The sequence below is a fragment of the Euleptes europaea genome, chromosome 2, assembly GCF_029931775.1.
Source record: "Euleptes europaea isolate rEulEur1 chromosome 2, rEulEur1.hap1, whole genome shotgun sequence".
Classification (NCBI taxonomy): domain Eukaryota; kingdom Metazoa; phylum Chordata; class Lepidosauria; order Squamata; family Sphaerodactylidae; genus Euleptes; species Euleptes europaea.
The window spans coordinates 36,138,230-36,156,466 of NC_079313.1; the positions used below are offsets into that span (position 1 = coordinate 36,138,230).

Below are 18,237 nucleotides of genomic sequence, written 5' to 3' on the forward strand. Positions count from 1 at the left end.
GCTTATGAACTGAGAAATTTAGGTGGCCTTTTCCATTCATACCTTTTAACTGAAAGATAATTTTAGAAGGGAAAACAGTAGATTATTGTGCTAAATGATAGCATATTTAAAATTTCCAGTTCCTTTTGAACAGCATTTTTGTGTGCAAGTTATTTGCAATATGGGACTATGGAAGGTGACTCAGGGTCTATCACCCTTTGGTTTGGCTCCACCACGGGAATGTGACTTTCTCACCTTCTTCCTTCCATTGCAGACAAAGATTCACCCCTCCAGGCTGCTCATGTGGGTTCCTCAACCTTTAGGAGTAGCATTTAGAAGGGCAGTTCTGCCCTGTCAGGTGGGCAAGAGAGTCATGCTCAGCGGGCAGAAATATATCCCAGAAACACTCTGGTAGTTCCAGGCCAATATATAGATTCTTTAAAATGTTTCACATTATGGCTTTTCTTACCTGGTAAAGCATTTAGCTTACTACATGGGTCAAGATATTTTCATCATACCGGGGTAAACTTTTCATGCTGCACGTTTGTAGTTGGTTAGAGTCAGTTGTTCAGTCTGAGTGAGGAGCTGCTGTATATGAATAGTTTTCCATGTGGTAACGACTCCCATAAGGAGTGATTTGGACACCTTGACATGTGTACCTACTGCAGTTGCCACTGTAGTTGAATACAATTTTAGATTATGTATAAATAAACTGAAGATTTTACAAAAATCAGTTGAATAGTACTTGGACCCAAATCTTGACTTTAACTTGCTGTTCAAAAACATCCATCTTTAAGCACATTAACTTCTATCCCACTGCTCAGCTGAGCTAAGTTCAGCATCTTTTTCAAGCATAAGAAGCCTTCTGCTAGAAGAATGCACCTTGGGACACAAGAAGGCTCCAAATTTAGCTGAACAGAATGATAGGATGCAGTCCTTTATTTGGAAGCAAGCTGCATCAATTCCAATTTATTTATTTTTTTCTTGTAAGGTCCCTTTTGTATGTGTTGTTTTTTCCTAAACAGTGATGGTGCCTGCTTGGGAAAAAATGTGCACCATCACATCTCAGGTGTGACAGGAGTTTTTCTTTTGCTATCAGTACATGAATCAGGTATCCAAAATGAATGATGTGATAGTGTACATACTGTAGGAGAGTGATCACTAATGAAACATCCATATTGGCCTTGGTAAGCTGGAACTTTTTAAAAGAAAAATTATCTTAAAAAAACACCATTACCTTAATGTACATTTTTGAGATGTCCCCCTTGCTTTTTAATCTTTTTTATTAATTTTTAATGCTTGAATAGCACATACATTTTACAAAGAAAGTGTTACACAGTTTGCAAACAACAATATCTATAAAACGTTCAACTTTAGTTGTTTTTTTAATTTTTTTTTAAAAAAACTTTAGTTCTTATGCACTACGAAAGGTGAAGGAGGGGGAAGAAAAGAGATAAGACAAAATGTTAACTATCTGGGACAGCTTGTAGCCATAACTAAAGGAGCTGGCCAGGACAGATGACCATTAATAGTTTTTAGAAAGGGAAGAGATGTACCCCCTTGCTTGAAATATGAAGAGGAGACAAATTTTAAAGATATTTCTGTATGGAAAGGGAGGGGTTGTAATTCATATGAATAACATTTTATTTACTCAAAACATTTCTAGACCTGCCTCCCCTAAAACTGGGACCCATGGTGGGTAACAACAAGGAAACCCAATACATCGTAAAACATTACAAAATAACTTAAAATAGCCAGCAATAAAAACTTTCAAGCAAGAGGGTTTACAATGCTCATCCAGACAAGCCTAAACCCTTTTGTAACGTTCATTCCTGCATCCCCTCCTGAACAGCAGAAGGAATGTAGGTCTTCTAAAGTTGTCTGGAAGAGTGTTCCATAGCATTGGAGCAGCTACTAAAAGGGCACCAAAGGACAGTCTTTCATAATTCTGCATAAGTTGGAATCATTAGAATGCATGTGCCAAATAGAACTGCCAGCGGTTTAAAACAAAAATGAGTAAGGAAGGATATTACAGAAACGTCAGGAAAGAAAATTCCAAGACCACAGTTACACAGCCCGGATAACCTACAAGAACCAACGATATTACAGAATCTTTAATTAAAGCAATAATTGTTCCTTTAGCATTTTGTGCTCTTTGTAAACATCTGAAGATGAGATTTTAAAAAAGAAAATACATGAACACAGGATTTTCGCCACTGTAAAACACTGTAAAGTTTTTTTTAACTGGTAGTCCTTATTAAGTACAAGGTCCTAGTCTAGTTTACTAAAGAAGATGCATATTTTCCCTTTAGTTTCACCACCACTGAGGAATTTACTTGTAATAAATGCTGTACAAATGAGGGAATATACTACTTTATATACTACTTTATGCCCATACTATAAACTATACCATGAGTTTATAAATTGCAACTGGGTAATATAGAATATATATTGCTAAATCATTGGATATGGGATTTCCTGATAATTTTGTTCTTGTACTTTATGGCAAGCATTTCCTTTAAAAATATAAAACAAAAAAACTTTAATAATAAAAGCTGACTCTATAAAAACATGGTTAAATCACTTCAAATACATTTTCAATTACATATGTTCATTTATATCAGCCATCTGCATGGCCTCATGTATGTTGCTACAATTTGTTTTAGGTAGCTAGCATCAAGTAATAGTTTTTTCCCCATCCAAATTCTTGAAATGTTTATTTATTGAAAGCATTGTGGCAGTGCTTTAAGTATTTGTTTATTAATTAAAGTATATTTCTCTATTTGCTACAGTGGGAACACCTTATTACATGTCTCCAGAGAGAATCCATGAAAATGGATACAACTTCAAATCTGACATCTGGTCTCTAGGATGTCTGTTGTACGAGGTAATTTTGGCAATTTTAATAATAATGTTGATGTCCATTGCTTTTGAAAGTATGTCTCAGAGTCTTTTTACGATCTTCTCTGCATTTTTGTTTCTATATTCCTCCAGTGATGAATTAGTATGAAATAAGACTGGAGAAACAGATCCTTTTAATGCCAACAATGACAAAAGTTAAACATTGATCACATTCCTCTATGCTAAAAATATAATCCAGTCCCATCAAGATCTATGAGACAGTGCCGTCATAATGGCTCCTCATCTTACATGGAAATGAAAATGGCATTCAGATGTCATGAGGAGCTGCAATTAAACTGAGAGTTGCTGCAGACCACGGTTTGTCACACCCATGTGCTCCCCTCGCTCCTCCTCCCCTTTGCATGCAGAGGGCCATTGAGCCCTCTGGGATTTGAGAACCTGTGGGGCTGCAAACAAACTTCATTTTACTGAGGGTCTTACATTTGGATGCCATGGGGAACTGGAGTTCGTTTCAAGGCTTCTCAAATTTGGATTTCCCCATGGGAGCGGGGGAAGAAAAAGGGCAAAATAAACAAATTGTGTTATGTCCATCATGGCAACTCTCACTTTAATTAAAGTTTGGCATGAAGTCTGAATGCAGAAATTGTGTTTGTAGCACATTCTCCTTAGTAGCACACATTCAGCACCAAGGTTAGCTGTGTCAAGATAATAGGTATAAATGGAAACATTTCTCACACTTCTAATGAACGTGCCAAGTTTGTAGTATGGCTGACAAGGGTTATTTGACCTTTTATTGATTTTTTAAAAACCTTACTGCAAATGGAACCCTAGAAATATTGCAGTCTCAAATTTGCAGAGCATTCATGATTAAAATTGTTAGATCTGATATGGGCAACAGCTCATGTGCTTTTTAAGAGTTACGTAGAATGTAGCTGTCAAAACCTTTACAACTACAACTGTTAAAGAAACAATGTTATAGTTTGAATAACTGATACATAGCAACCATACCTCCTGAAGATTGGCAACAAAATAATGCAGTGAGCAGGTATTGCTCCTGCTTCTGTACATGCTAATTGCAGTGCCAACCACTCCTGTGGCTTAATGCTAATTATACAGAAATCAACAAGATAACCAAGTTCAGCTAAATCCTTTAGGACATGCACAGCTGCTCCTATGATTTCTCCCACTGGGCTGTACAACTGCAACCCAAATGCTCTCCAGAGGGGCCTTCCAAACTCAAAAGCATCCAGGTGAGGTAACGAACCTCCTGCCTCCATGATTCAGCAGAATTCGCTCAAGTTCTTAATCAGGATAAACACCTGCTAGCACAAAATTTGTATTTGTGACTTATCACTTTGCATGACATTGTGCTACAAACATTTTTACTTTTTTTTTTTTTTTGAAATGCCAAGCTTTTACATTCACTGATATACAAGAATGTCCCTCTCTAACTTCATGGTCCATTCTAATCCTACAGACAATTGTGGTCCCTTCTAATTTTTACTATTCGAACTGTGCATATGAGAACTTTCTGAAAAAAAGTTATTAGGCCCATATGTATCAGGATCCATTTAATATTGATTCTATCAACTGTCGAGAACATTGCATGAATCGAACAGGTGCTCCAGCAGATGACTTTCCAGTTGCCCTTAAGTATAACCCTTGTATATTTGATATTGTGTGTGATATGAATCTATTGCTTTTTAAAGACAATCAATGAAAGGAAGTGTCTGGGTCCTGAGATATTTAATTTTATGTAGATCTAAATTTATTAAATGGAAATCAATAGGATTTAGAATTCATGAGGGTTTTTTTAAACCAAGACATCTGTAAAATTGGAGCTGCATCCCCATTAGGAAGATCTTGGAGAAGAACTTAGACACTGATCTAGAGAGACTACCTGCACATCTGCAAGAATTTACGAGTGCTCAGTGTTACAGCAGATTTTTGTGCTGTGTGTTAGGCCACTTTTGGGTTTACTTTGTTGGGTGGGGGTTGTATCAAAGAAGGAAAAAAGTCCTGCTTCATATACAGGCCTCATGTTGCTTTTTAATATAGATTTAAAAGGAATAATGCGATAAATTCCTTGCAATCAAATAAAACGGCCCATGAACATTTCCTTTGCACATTTATAAGACCCATTGTGGGAGTTTGTGAAGTAAAGATTTCTCTGATGCATCCACTCATAACATTTATGCATTGTATTAAGAATGCTTCCTTTTTACTTTAATTCTCACTGTAGTACAGTAGAGGACTTTTGCATATAATTGGAATTGATCAGGATGCCATGTAATCATATATTTAGATTTTACCCCTTCTTTTTGTATTAAGTGGAATAGTTTCATGTTTTACAGACTTTATAAACATGGCGGCAAATGGTAAGGTTCGGATGTACAAGAGCTACTTCCTCTCCCTCTTCTTAAAATTAGCAAACATGTCCATTATATTTGACTGTCAGGAAACTTTACTAACTTGAAATTCATTCAGCATAGTTCTGTAGAATGGAATTATAGTGGCCCTGTATTTCTTATAAGAATTAAGTAGTAGGAAAAAGTAAACCTAGGCCTCTTCACAAATCAGTTCAGCCAGAGCAGCTGGATTTTAGCTACTTAATTCTGTTAACAAAGAGTACAAATATGTAAGCTGAAACATAGATTTGATTGGATTTTTAATCGCATCATTTGTTCTATGTGTGTATTGTAATTTACACTTTACATTGTTTTCATTAAATTAATATTTTGTTGTATTTAAAAGTTCTATTTGTTCACAGTCTCTTCAGATTAACCAAAGGAAAACTTGGAGCTTGTTCATGAGAACTGCATAAAGTCCCAAATGACCTTTCCATGAAATCATCCTTCAGTTAATGTTTTAATTCAGCACTTAATTTCTGGCAGTGTAATTAGATTTTTAACTAAATTTGTTTCTTTCTGTCCCTTTCTATTGTATGGTATATAGTTTACAATTTAACAATAATTACAGCGACACCTTATTACTAAGATTTTTAAAGGTTCATTTTAAACTCAGAGAATTAGCTTTTCAAATATTCCTGAGACATATAAAAAAAATTCTCTAATCACTGTGGTTTTAATTGATATGCAACAAAGTAGACTTTACTAATTAAAATCAAGATGCCATGCTTTTGCTACATGGACCTTTACATGGAAAAGTAGGTTTTACACATTTCCTTTATTGTTCAGCGCAGCAATTGCATCCTTACAGGGTCGTAGGTTGGTGGCTTACAGTTCCCAAAAAAAAAAAGAGAGAGAGAGAACGAGAGAGAGAGAGAGCGCTGCCACCAGCCCTGAAGACAGACAGTGGGCTTTCGTCCCTCAGACACCCCCAGAATACTAATCAGGAAAGTCAGACCCTGGAGGTCAGGGAGCAAGTCAATCATTCTAGCGATCGTCTCAGTGTGGAGGATCAAATTAGCCTGAAAAATTCAGCTGCTGGGAGGAGAGGGCGAGCAGCTGTCAGGGGCAGCAGCGAGATGCACTAATGAACCAGATGAATAGTGCAAAAGCTTGAAAATAAAAACAGGACAGTTGACATTTTTCATCTGTCAAAGCAGGAGATGCATGAAAATATAGTATTCCTGTTTTAACTCCTTAGGGGACATTCAGCTTCTCCCTCTCTCTTCCTCTCTTTTAACACTCTGCAGCATTCAAACAAAAGTACTTTTTAATGAACACCTAGTGTACCAGCAATGACTATCTTTGCATTTAATTTGAATTTCTGCATATGAGCAGGTTCCGTTGTTGGAATTTCTAGCTTTGATTTTTGTCATTACCCTTAAAAATATGGCACAAGTTATTTGTTTCAAGATTGAATATTACAGTTGAAAAATGGGGTTTTCCTTCGAAGCCCACATCCCTTGCTCTTGTGAGATTTTAAAACTGAGCAGAGTATTTATGATTCCTAATTAGTATACATAGCTATGACGTGGTTTTTTTTGGGGGGGGGTATTCTTGTTGTGCTATTGTGTTGCATATCTTTCTCCTGGAATTTTCTCTTACCGTAGTGTCCTTTTATTAGTGTACCCTTGCTAAGACAGCATTTGGTCACGAAGGAGTTAATGTTCTATCTGGAAGACCACAAGACAGATGAGAGCCATTTTCAGCTTGTCCTGTCCCTGCTGAAGCTCACTGAGTAGCACAGCATGGACTAGCGTGTTTCACACACACTCTGCCTGTCTGGGGAATGTACACATTGTCCTTCCAAAATCAAACTTATTAGCACATGTAGAAAAGGGTGACTGACTTTGGGGCAGTGCTGCACTTGAAGCAGTGCTCACGCTGCTTTGGTTCAGAGATTTAAAAGGTTTAGAACCCAATGCAAACGTGTGGTTCCCCCCCCCCCCCCTACAAATCCTTTCAAAGTTGAAAAATTTGTTTGCCTTTGAAATGTCAGGTTCTAACATGGTCATGAAATAAGTGTTAGATGTATTAATGACATTTTAAAGTTGCTCTTTTCCCCACTAAAAACAAAAAAACCCTTACAAAATATAGGTACATTTTTTCTCCTAGATAGACTATATCGTTCTATGTGTAACTTTACATACTATATATGTGTTTGATTTCAGTGGGACGTAATATGTAGAGCTGGCTGCAGATTTTCAGACTATAACCTTTATGCATATCAGAGTTCTTTTATAACAGAAAATCGTTCCCCATCTTAAATTTAGATGTTATCTTTTTTCATATTACACTAAATAGATAGTGAAATTGTATTAAACAGAACTGCCTAGCTAAAAAACAAAGAGAGGACACTTGGCAGTTAGGAGCATAAATATCAGAGGTTAAAATTTCTGAAACCAAGACACAGAGAGTGCCAAAATCTATCCTTTCACCCAGGAAGGTATCAAGATTGACTGGTTATCCAGCGTCCTGTTGGTTCTAGAAAATCAACTGGGGCTCAAGTCAACATAGATGATTTAAGAAAATGTGCATATCTCTTTAAACAATGCACATAAAAAGGTGTTTTTTTAATTAGTATTCTTTTAAAACTAGCCCTAACAGCTAGAAATGTGATAGAGTAGAAATTCAAGATTTTGTTTTGTTTTGTAATTTTAGATCATACAGATTCATTGTGCTGTGTATTGGTATATTATTTGAAACATAACTAAGTATTTAGGACGAGATATGGCCAGGATCCACAGGGCTACTTGAGGCACGCCTAAGGGCTTGCACGCACCCGATGGGGTTTTCCAACACTTTTCTTAGAACCACAGAATACCATACCACATCATAAAGCACTTTTGAAAGTCCCCGCAGCTCTAGAAGTAGTTTAGGTTTTAGCATAGAGTAGGGGATTATTTTTGAGAAACACAAGGAAGCCATTTCAAAGTTGTGTTTAGCCAGGCCAAAATTTCCCTTGATAGGTGTCTATAAAATAGCATTTTAATGCTTTCTTTGTTTGCAGCTTAATGACTATGAAGTCAACATTTGTTTGTAATAATCTGGTTTCAAAAACTAATTTCAATTCATGTGTAATATGCAACCAGTTCATAAAATTGCTAAATGTTATATTCAGCATATATAATTTAAAAAACAAATGACTCTATGATAAAAGTTGCTCTAGAATAATTACGACTGTGCTGATCAGAAAAGAAGATGATGTAATAGTTTGTCCAGTTTAAATGTGCATCGGACTTAAACAAAAGTTAAGGTTTCTTGAAAATATTTTCAAGGAACTAAATATGCTTGATTTGTATTTGTGTGTTTTTTCTTTTGCAAACAGATGGCTGCATTGCAAAGTCCATTCTATGGTGACAAAATGAACTTGTACTCTTTATGTAAAAAGATAGAACAATGCGACTATCCACCCCTTCCATCAGATCACTATTCGGAAGAAGTGAGTAATTTCTCTTTTTTGTGGGATTTTGGGGAGCACAAGAAGAGATGTCCCAAGGTGAACACTTTTTTTACAAGAAGTTTCTCATTTGTGCTGGAATCTTGGGTACAAACCACTGCCTGGTGTGTAGTTCTCATTCATTTCAGTGGGGCTTGAGCAGGAAAATTTGTCCATTTATACCTAGGCTGAGCAATAGGAACCTGTTTTGATCCCTGAACTTGATTACTGGAGAAAGTACTGTTAACTTGGTTGCAGGTTTGAGGCACATTTCTAGTGTGGACCACGTGCTAGCAAAGACTGCTGTAACATAATAGATTATACTTAACTTGCCTCTCTCTTCTTTTGTGGTTGTGAACCTGTGCAAGAGGTTAACATTTAAGGAACATTGTGAGGGTGAAATCACTTTAAAAGGACGCTGTGAACCCTTAACACCTTAGCTTTGGCTTGGTACAGCGTGGTAAGCAGTCGCTGTTCCAAACCCATGTTTTTTATGCACACATTATCATGATCCTGTGTTATTGAGTGTTTTCTAAGGTAATTATCCTGTAAAAAGGTAAAGGTCCCCTGTGCAAGCACCGGGTCATTCCTGACCCATGGGGTGACATCACATCCTGACGTTTCCAAGGCAGACTTTGTTTGCGGGGTGGTTTGCTAGTGCCTTCCCCAGTCACCTTCCCTTTACCCCCAGCAAGCTGGGTCCCCATTTTACCGACCTCGGAAGGATGGAAGGCTGAGTCAACCTTGAGCCGGCTACCTGAAACCAACTTCTGTCGGGATCGAACTCAGGTCGTGAGCAGAGCTTGGCTGCAGTATTGCAGCTTACCACTCTGTGCCACGGGGCAGTCTTCAATCCCTAAATAGCCTTCCAGTAATTTATAATGAGAATTCCCATCTGTTCGCCGTGTTTTAAATGCCAGAGTTGATCTGGTCAAACTATGGTCATGTATTGGCAAAGGATAAGAAGAAGAAGAGTTGGTTTTTATATGCCGACTTTCTCTACCACTTAAGAAAGAATCAAACTGGCGTACAATCACCTTCTCTTCCCCTCCCCACAACAGACACCCTGTGAGGTTGGTGGGGCTGAGAATGCTGTGACTAGCCCAAGGTCACCCAGCTGGCTTCATGTGCAGGAGTGCGGAAACCAACCCAGTTCACCAGATTATAGTCCGCTGCTCATGTGGAAGAGTGGGGAATCAGAGTCCACCGCTCCAAACCACCGTTCTTAACCACTACATCATGCTGGCTCTCTGATCTGCACTCTTATGAGTTTTCCAACTGGTTATCATATTATAAACATACCCCTTTCCGGGGGAACACAAAGAGCATGACCCTTCTCTGCATATGTACAGTGCTTCCATATGAAGAGGTTCTTATAGGGTGTATAAGAGAGCACTTTTTCCTTTTCCATGTTGTGGGCACAGGGGCTTCATCCTATCATTAAGAGAATGGGAGGCTTGTGAGCAATTCCCATATACCTGGCCAACATTCCTGCTTTGCTAGGTCAAGAGATATGGACTCAAATTTTCCATTTCGTTTGATGGCTTGGTATGAGCCCATCCATGCGCTCCTAGGGTGTGAGGGTGATGGACAGACTGGCATGTGGGGATCCCTCTGCACTGTAGGTGCTGTACCCACATGGGGAACAAATGTTCCATGACAGTGGTGATCTCAGAACGTACAACCGTCCTGTGTGTCAAAACTAGTGCTAATGATCTTTCTCTTTGCTTTAAATGTTGAAGGTGTTAAAAAGTAGGACATTTTGAATGTTGAATACTTTAAATTGTTCACTAATGCAAATGGACATAACTTATATGTATCATCTTTCTCTTGTATATAAGAGAAAGCAAATCTGTGTATGTGTAAAATGAAACATTCTGTTCAAGTTTAGGCAAGGTAAAATAATTGCAGCTCCTAGCAGCTGCAAACCAACAAAGAGGCTAGCAAGTTATTCTAGTTACATGAATTAAAGATTATGTTGAAATGCACATAAACGTCCTCTCTGAAATATGTTTTGTAAGTATTAAAGTCTTGCACTGCTTAGGTTACAGAATGGGAAGTAACTTGTAATTCTAGTCCAAGAATCTCTTACTTCTCACCGTTTTGATAATTAATAAAATATTGCAGATCAGGACTGGTTAGTCTTAAAAAAATTTTTTTGGTCATATATAGTGTGACAATACTTATTCTATTATAGTTTAAATAGAGAGGGTTTTTTTTAAAGAAAGAAAGATGGTTACAAGGTGAGATAATCCTATCCATTAAGCAGCGCGTTCAGCGTATTCTTAATGTAGCTTTCCCAATTAGCTGTTTTTCAGTGGCCCTTTTTAATTATTATATTTTTGCAGAATATAAATATGGTACTTCATATAGGCAACTTCAGAACCGGAGGCCTAGAAATACAGTAGGGTGTGAACAATAATGCAAAATGATAGCAAGAATGTCAGGGGCCGTTCTTTGTTGTGTCATTCATGCTGTCTTCCTTTTTCCACGAAGCGCATGAATATTTCACGTATCTGCATCCTCATCCTCTATTCTTCTTGACTAATTTTCAGACTGTCTGAATTTGCATTTCACATGGTAGCTGATTAGGAGATGCCGAGTGCAGCAGTGAAGCCTCAGCAGGCGGTTGCCATGGTGACCTTCAGCAGGATTTTAATGATGATACCACTAGTGGTTCGTTGAAGTCGGCCTGCCTGCAGGGCTACTTCACTGCAGCTAAGTGTGAAGTTGGATATATGGATTCTCAGCCAAGGGGCAAATATCAAAGTCCGGCCCCAATAGAAGGTCTCAGTACTGGGAAAGGGAAATAGATTCCACCTTTGGTTTTAGGGGCTTTAAAAAAAACAACAACTTAGTCTGCATAGTTTCCCGCGGGGGGAGAGGGAGTCACAGAACAAATGTGTTTCCCTCATTCAGAAACTGAGGGTACTTTTAACATCCCTTGTTTTTAATATAATTTTGCCTCATAACAGCCTAGGAGAAAGAAGAATATGTTTTCTGTCATAACAAAATAAGTGAAAGACATAAGTACTATTAGCAGAGTGAGTAGTCATTACTTTAATCAGTTCGTCACCTAAAAATCATACCTGATATAAAGCTTTTTTAAAAAAATTGAAATATGTAAAAATATTTTTTCTCCGTCTCTCATAATATAGTTTTAATTTTGAAAGTCTTGTACAGACTTGGAACTGCAGAAGAAGTAAAGGCTAAAGTATATCTGTCAGAATGCAGCAGTGTCCTAAAGACTTCTTGAAAATTTAGACTTCAAACTGTTATCCAAGCTGAAAAGTGTGCTCAGTTGAGCCCTTGAGTTCAGGGATCACTGAACAACGAATTTTTCATGCAAATAAATGTGGTGAAGGAATAAAATTGCTTTGCATGGTTTCTGCCTGCTTTCGCATAAGAATATTTTAATACAAATGACAAAGTAACAGTCTAAGATCTGTTTTATTATTTCTCTGTATTTATTTTTTGTTTCACTAAAAATTTATCTTGTTTTCAGAATTTGACTTGACTTATAGGGATTGGTTATGGCTCAAACTTCCAAACTGTAATCTTGACTCTGGTCCTGTTATTGACTAGAGAGCACTGTATTTACAAACGGTAGTATAGTATACTGAGTACTTTAAATGGAGGCAGCAGAGATGCAGGCTTCTCTTTTTGTTTGGCTTGTGATACTCCTTGTGATATCAGTCACCCTTCTCACGTATTACTTTCCCTTGCAAGTCATTATCACACACAGTGGCTTTCTATTGTGATAATCCTCCCTTTCCTTTACCCCTTTCCTTCAACAGTTTCATTTGTTCCTGAGACCTAGTATGCTAGCAGCTTTTCTTCCGAAAACTCATGAGCAGTTAGAATCCTATACTGAGCAGTTAGTTTCTGTACTTTCCCAAACAGCACAGCCACTGAACTGAAGGATAGGACATTTAAATATATTTTGAGTATGCCGAAGCCAATAATAACTACAGATATTTCAGAGACTGTGGCCTGCATTCACTGCAGGTTATTCCCCCCCCCCTTGTTAAATGTTTTTGATTTGGGGGGCAAACTGGCAAGCCAGTTTTTTTTTTCCTGCAAAGCTACCTGTTTGGTGTATTTCTGTTGTAGCTTAATGGTCTCTCTATGTAACTGCAGTGAGTGTCCTAATGTTATACAAAGCTGAGTTTGAGTTTGTATATAGATAAATAGATATTATATAGATAAACAGATATTCTACAAAAGTGGAACAGTAAAAGCTTTGTTATCAGGTGCTTGATTATCCAGCTGCATTAACTGGCATTATCCAGACGACAAGCTCCTTCTCCTCAGCCACCATACCCTTGCTTCTTCAGTCATGGGCATGGCCCACCCCTGCCCACCCCTGCCAGCTCCAGCTGTTGTTGGGCTTCTGACAAGCAGTGATGCCACCCTATGTCATGCTTTGGTGCCTTCTTCCCCTTGAGCCTGCCTTGGGCTTCATGGAATCAGCTGTGTTGGAGGGTTCCTGGCTGCTGTGTAGGATGATTGGGGTGGGGAGGATTCTGCCACTGGGGGTGGTTACCATGGCCCTCACAGTGGTGTAGTATTATGTCACTGCAGATTCTGCTGGGTAAGGGGAGGGGCAAAGCTATGAGCTTGGATGCCTGGCATGTTTGATTAACCTTTCCCCATGAGTGCTGGATAGCAAAGCTTTTACTGTATATGAATACATGCTAACTCTGTCATGATGATATTCCACCAGATGAGGTCTGCCAAGGATGCATTTGGGCTCCTTTTCTAATTTCTTTAATAATGGTGTTGTGGAATAATTTATTAGTAATGAGTTTGTACCCCACCCTCACCTCCAGTTTGCAATTCTTTTAAGCGCTGATTAGATCACTCCAGTCTTGATGAAGATAAGCACATCTGAGCTGCTATAAAATTGTTTTTGGAATGCTGCAGGTTAGAATACTTAGAAAAATAAGGACAGGTTCACACATACAGGTTCATTTAGTGGCAGCAATGATTTGCATATGTTAATGAGCCATAACATTTTAATTGCCACACATTAAGCTTTTAGATCACTGTATACCTGCGCAATGCATTCCTGTGTTCCAACACATACCATTCCCAGTTTTGCAGAAAGTCCTCAAGTGTAGTGTAATTAAATGATTGATAAAAATTATTTATTTTGTTAGTTCATTTTGTTCCCCCCAGTGGCAACCCAAAGCCACTTTCCTCCTTCTCCTGTCTTCTGCTTTATCTTTATAACAACCCTGTGAGGGATGTTAGGCTGAGAGTATGTGACTGGACCAAGGTCACACAGCAAGCATATATTGTGCACTCGTCTATGAACCAACCAGGAAATGAGCCAAATTTTACATTTATGGTTGTGTTTAAAGTTAATGAGACATGATATAGAACAAGACAGATCTTTCTTTCACCTCTGCTTAGATATATACAGACCACCTTGGCTCTCTGAGCAAATGTCCTGTTGCGGGGAAGCCTGATACATACACTCCCCCCCCTCTTAAATCAGGAGTACCATGCATCGGTTGATTGGGCACTGACATGAAGCATCCAGTTCTCAAAGGAAAATATCTGAATGGTGGAGGATTTGTTGATGAGCACACCTCACCACTACACAAGGATGCTGCTGGCCTTAGTGAATGTGCGATCCAGGGATCATTCTTTAAACAAAATGTTTTTTCATTATGCTATATGGGAGTGGAACTCCATGCTGGAATGACTTACTTGATCTTGTCCCTTATCCAGAGCAAGTTGTTCAGAGCCCTCTAACATCATCTACTGACCTAGATATGACCCCAAATACATGAAGTATCCTTATCCTCCAAGACATAGGCAACATTCCATTTTTATACTGGCATGTACTTCAGTACATGGTTCCTAATAGTTTACTATACAAGTGATAATTAGAATGACAGAATGATAATGATTTCCATAGGAATTTTTATGTGAAGATGCTGATTGTTCAGATCAGTTTCTCATCTGCAAAGGAGGGATCCAATGTTCTTTTTCTTTTTATCCCTAGGAAAAAACATGTAATTATAACAAAAAGCTACTACACCGGGCATCCAAGTAGGACCTAATAGACTTTTTTCTTCTCAGTTTACTCTATGACTAATTGGCTGAGCCAGTCCACTTGGCAGTGACGGAGGGGGCCCACTGAGTGTCAGGCATGGAAAACCAGGACTTGCCTCCATTGCAACAACATCACTAGTGTTTCTTTATTGTACGTAGGAGTATATGCCACCAATTTACTTATGCAGGAAAAGGTTAATTTGGGGAAATCATTGGAACAGCTCAATCTGCCCGTTTGTCCTGGTGGCCCTAATGCTCGAAGATAGCTTTTGTTCCACATTAACAATGTGTCAGATTTGAGATTATGTCCACAGAGCTCAGTGAGTCTCTCTTAAATTCAAGCCTGTTCCTACCAATATAGCAAAGCCCCTCCTGACATCATTGAGGCCATGATGGTGAATGCCTGTGCTCTGGATAAGCAACATTTTAATGTTTTAAATCTAGATTATTTGCCATCACAGGAGTTTCTAAATAGTCTTACCTGTGTCAGGATTGTGGTTTAGGGTGTTGTTGTTTTTTGGTCCCTTTTTATGACTTGAGGGACACTATTTTCTCCCCTTACTTGGAGACTACACAGACCTGTTAAAGTGAAAAGAAATGTGTCCCACTGCTCCCTACTACCAGGCTAAGCTCCAGGCAAAATACTGTCATTGTGCTAAGTTCACAGAGGAGGTTAAGGAGAATAAGCAGAGCCGAAGGAAGACGCTGTTCAGGGATGCAACAGGAGCCTCTCCACCCCCAGCTTAGTTACTGTCCCAGTCTGCCTTCAGTAGAGCATGCTGGTCATCTCATACCTGACAAGAATATATTGCTATCCTAGCAGCTCAGCCCAGCCTAATTCACATTAGAATCCCCTGGGTCTGGCAAATGCTACTGATGCGACGAGCTCATGTTAATAGGATAGCTTCCCAGCTTCAAGGAACAGGTAAAGCAATCATAGTCACGTATCTGGCTATTCTGTAAGAGATTGTCAGCTTTCTGCACATATTTCCAAAGACAGTGTTTCCTATTGTTGTGCTTTTAGAATATATGTTTTAAAGTCATCACATGTGTTTGGGATGGGAGTTAATGTTTTATCTTCAACATATGCTTCAGATTTGCTTAGAAAGATACCGTGTTTCCCCGAAAATAAGACATACCCATAAAATAAGCCGTAGCAGCATTTCTAAGCATTTGCTTAATATAAGCCATACCCCGAAAATAAGGCACCCCGGGGCTGGTGTGGAGAAGACCAGGAGGAGCCCAGCTGAGCAGATGCAGTCTCCCGCGGCTGCTTCAAAGGCCCGGCAACCAGCGCGCCCGGGGCTGGGGTGGAAAAGACCAGGAGGAGCCCAGCTCAGCAGAGGCGGTCTCCCGCAGCCGCTTCAAAGGCTCTGCAACCAGCGCGCCTGGGCCTCTGGGGGCAGGGAAGACAGGAGGAGCCCAGCTGAGCAGATGCAGTCTCCCGCGGCCACTTCAAAGGCCCGGCAACCAGCGCGCCTGGGCCTCTGGGGGCGGGACCGGAAGGGGGTGGTAAGGGGAGAACGGGAGCCGAGAGGGAGGACAGTTCTGATTCCCTCAGAATAAAGACATCCCCTGAAAATAAGCCATAGTGTGTCTTCTTGAGGAAAAATAAATATAAGACAGTGTCTTATTTTCAGGGAAACTGTATTTAAAAGGCAGTATACATTGCTGTTAACCACCTCTGTTAGTCTCTTGCCATGAAAACCCCAAAAGGGGTCGCCATAAGTCGGCTGTGACTTGACGGCACATTACACACACACATATATTGCTGTTGGCCTCCACATCCATGAAAGATCATGACATCTTCCCAGTCTCTCAGTTCCCTGTGTCTATTGCCTTAACAGTTCAGCTATGAGCCCTTTCTCAGGTTAATTACTCAAAATAGAAAGTAATTTGTTTACTTCATACAACTCATATATAAAACCATTTTAAAATCGCTAGGATCAGAGGAGCATGCCTATTTTATTGGGTGCTTTGGAACGCAGGCAGGATAATGCTGCTGCAGCTGTCTTTTTTGTGGGCTTCCTAGAGGCACCTGGTTGGCCAATGTGTGAACAGACTGCTGGACTTGATGAACCTTGGTCTGATCCAACATGGCCTTTCTTATGTTCTTATGAAGGATGAGGTAGGCTGAGAATGAGGATGAAGTAGAAGGGAGTTTGAAGCATCCAGCCAACGTTGTGCTTTGCAGCACCTTGCATATATCGAGTGTTAAAAATCACGGGCACAAGCCATCCCCAGGTGGGTGTAGGGCTTTGTTGTGACTCAGAATTTGCTCACATGGGATGGACTGGGCACCTGGCCTATTCAGTGTGGAAGTCTGAACTTTGATTGCACATTTCACAGGACCCATTTATGTATGAACCTTATTAGAGGACTCAAAAGGAATACTTATGAAGTAGAGAACTTGCTTTTATGTAAGTGTGCCACAATCCAGCACATATTTTATACATCTTAAACCTGGTGAGAAGAATGACCATAACCTCAGTTAACCTTGCTTTGGATTGAAGCTAGTATGTGAATCCTGCATTCAGTTATCACCAAGTATTTGCTCCAACCTCTATAAATAGAGTCCAGAGCAACTTGTCTTATGTGTTAAGTAAGGTAACTATGTGCAAATTAATAGCACTGCGGTTGAAGATGCAAAGCATCATTGTTTTGGGAATTTGGTTGAAAAATACTGTAAATGCCTGGAATAATATTATGCATATAGAAAACACCCTGTTAGTAGAATCCATTATTGCCACATCATTGTGGTTCCCAATATTACTAATTAAATAACCAAAATAGGGGGAGGCTGAGGATCACCAGCACCTGGTGACACAATTATTATTATTATTGTTTCTTTACATATTACTTATCTTTTTTTCCAGCTGCGGCAATTAGTTAACATGTGCATTAACCCCGATCCAGAGAAGCGACCAGACGTAACCTACGTTTACGATGTAGCAAAACGTATGCACGCGCTCACTGCAAGCAGCTAAAAGACTCGAGTTCTGAAGAGGATAAACTAACCTTGAAATTTCCAAGTATTATTGCAGAAACTGTCTTCCACCTTGACTTCCAACTGTTGCCTAAAGTTTAGTTATTTGCAATTCGCACATTTAACAATTTTGTTACAGAGATGTTACTTTAAAGTAATTCTGTTTTTTTTTTTTAAATAGGGTTGTTTGTACAATATGAAAAAGTTCTAAATTGACAAGCAGGAGAAGAAAACTGGCAACCTAATGACTTTGGAAACTGGCAATTTCACAAACATTATTACATGAATTTCAAAAATTGTATGACTTCCTGCTGTTCTGTCTACATATCTGAGTTGCTGTTTTGCTTGTTTACCATAATCTTAACTCTTGAATCAGTTCCTCTGTTTTTAATAATTTATAGATGTGATGAATCAGCACAATTAGTGAATTTATTGTTCATTAGTGAATTTATTGTTGCCTTTCCCCCTATCCCCTGGAGGCAATTAATTAATAGGAA

The 18,237-nt window shown here is 39.0% G+C and overlaps 1 protein-coding gene across 1 annotated transcript in view; it reads left to right on the forward strand.

The window, feature by feature from the left end:
- Positions 1–17,859, forward strand: part of NEK7 (NIMA related kinase 7) — a 59,222-nt gene extending 41,363 nt beyond the window's left edge. Inside the window, exons 7-9 of the mRNA XM_056844533.1 lie at positions 2,772–2,866; positions 8,578–8,691; positions 17,631–17,859. Coding sequence (XP_056700511.1) covers positions 2,772–2,866; positions 8,578–8,691; positions 17,631–17,741 — 320 coding nt within the window. The 3' untranslated portion in view covers positions 17,742–17,859. The remainder of the gene's footprint in view (positions 1–2,771; positions 2,867–8,577; positions 8,692–17,630) is intronic.
- The last annotated feature ends 378 nt before the right edge of the window (positions 17,860–18,237 follow it).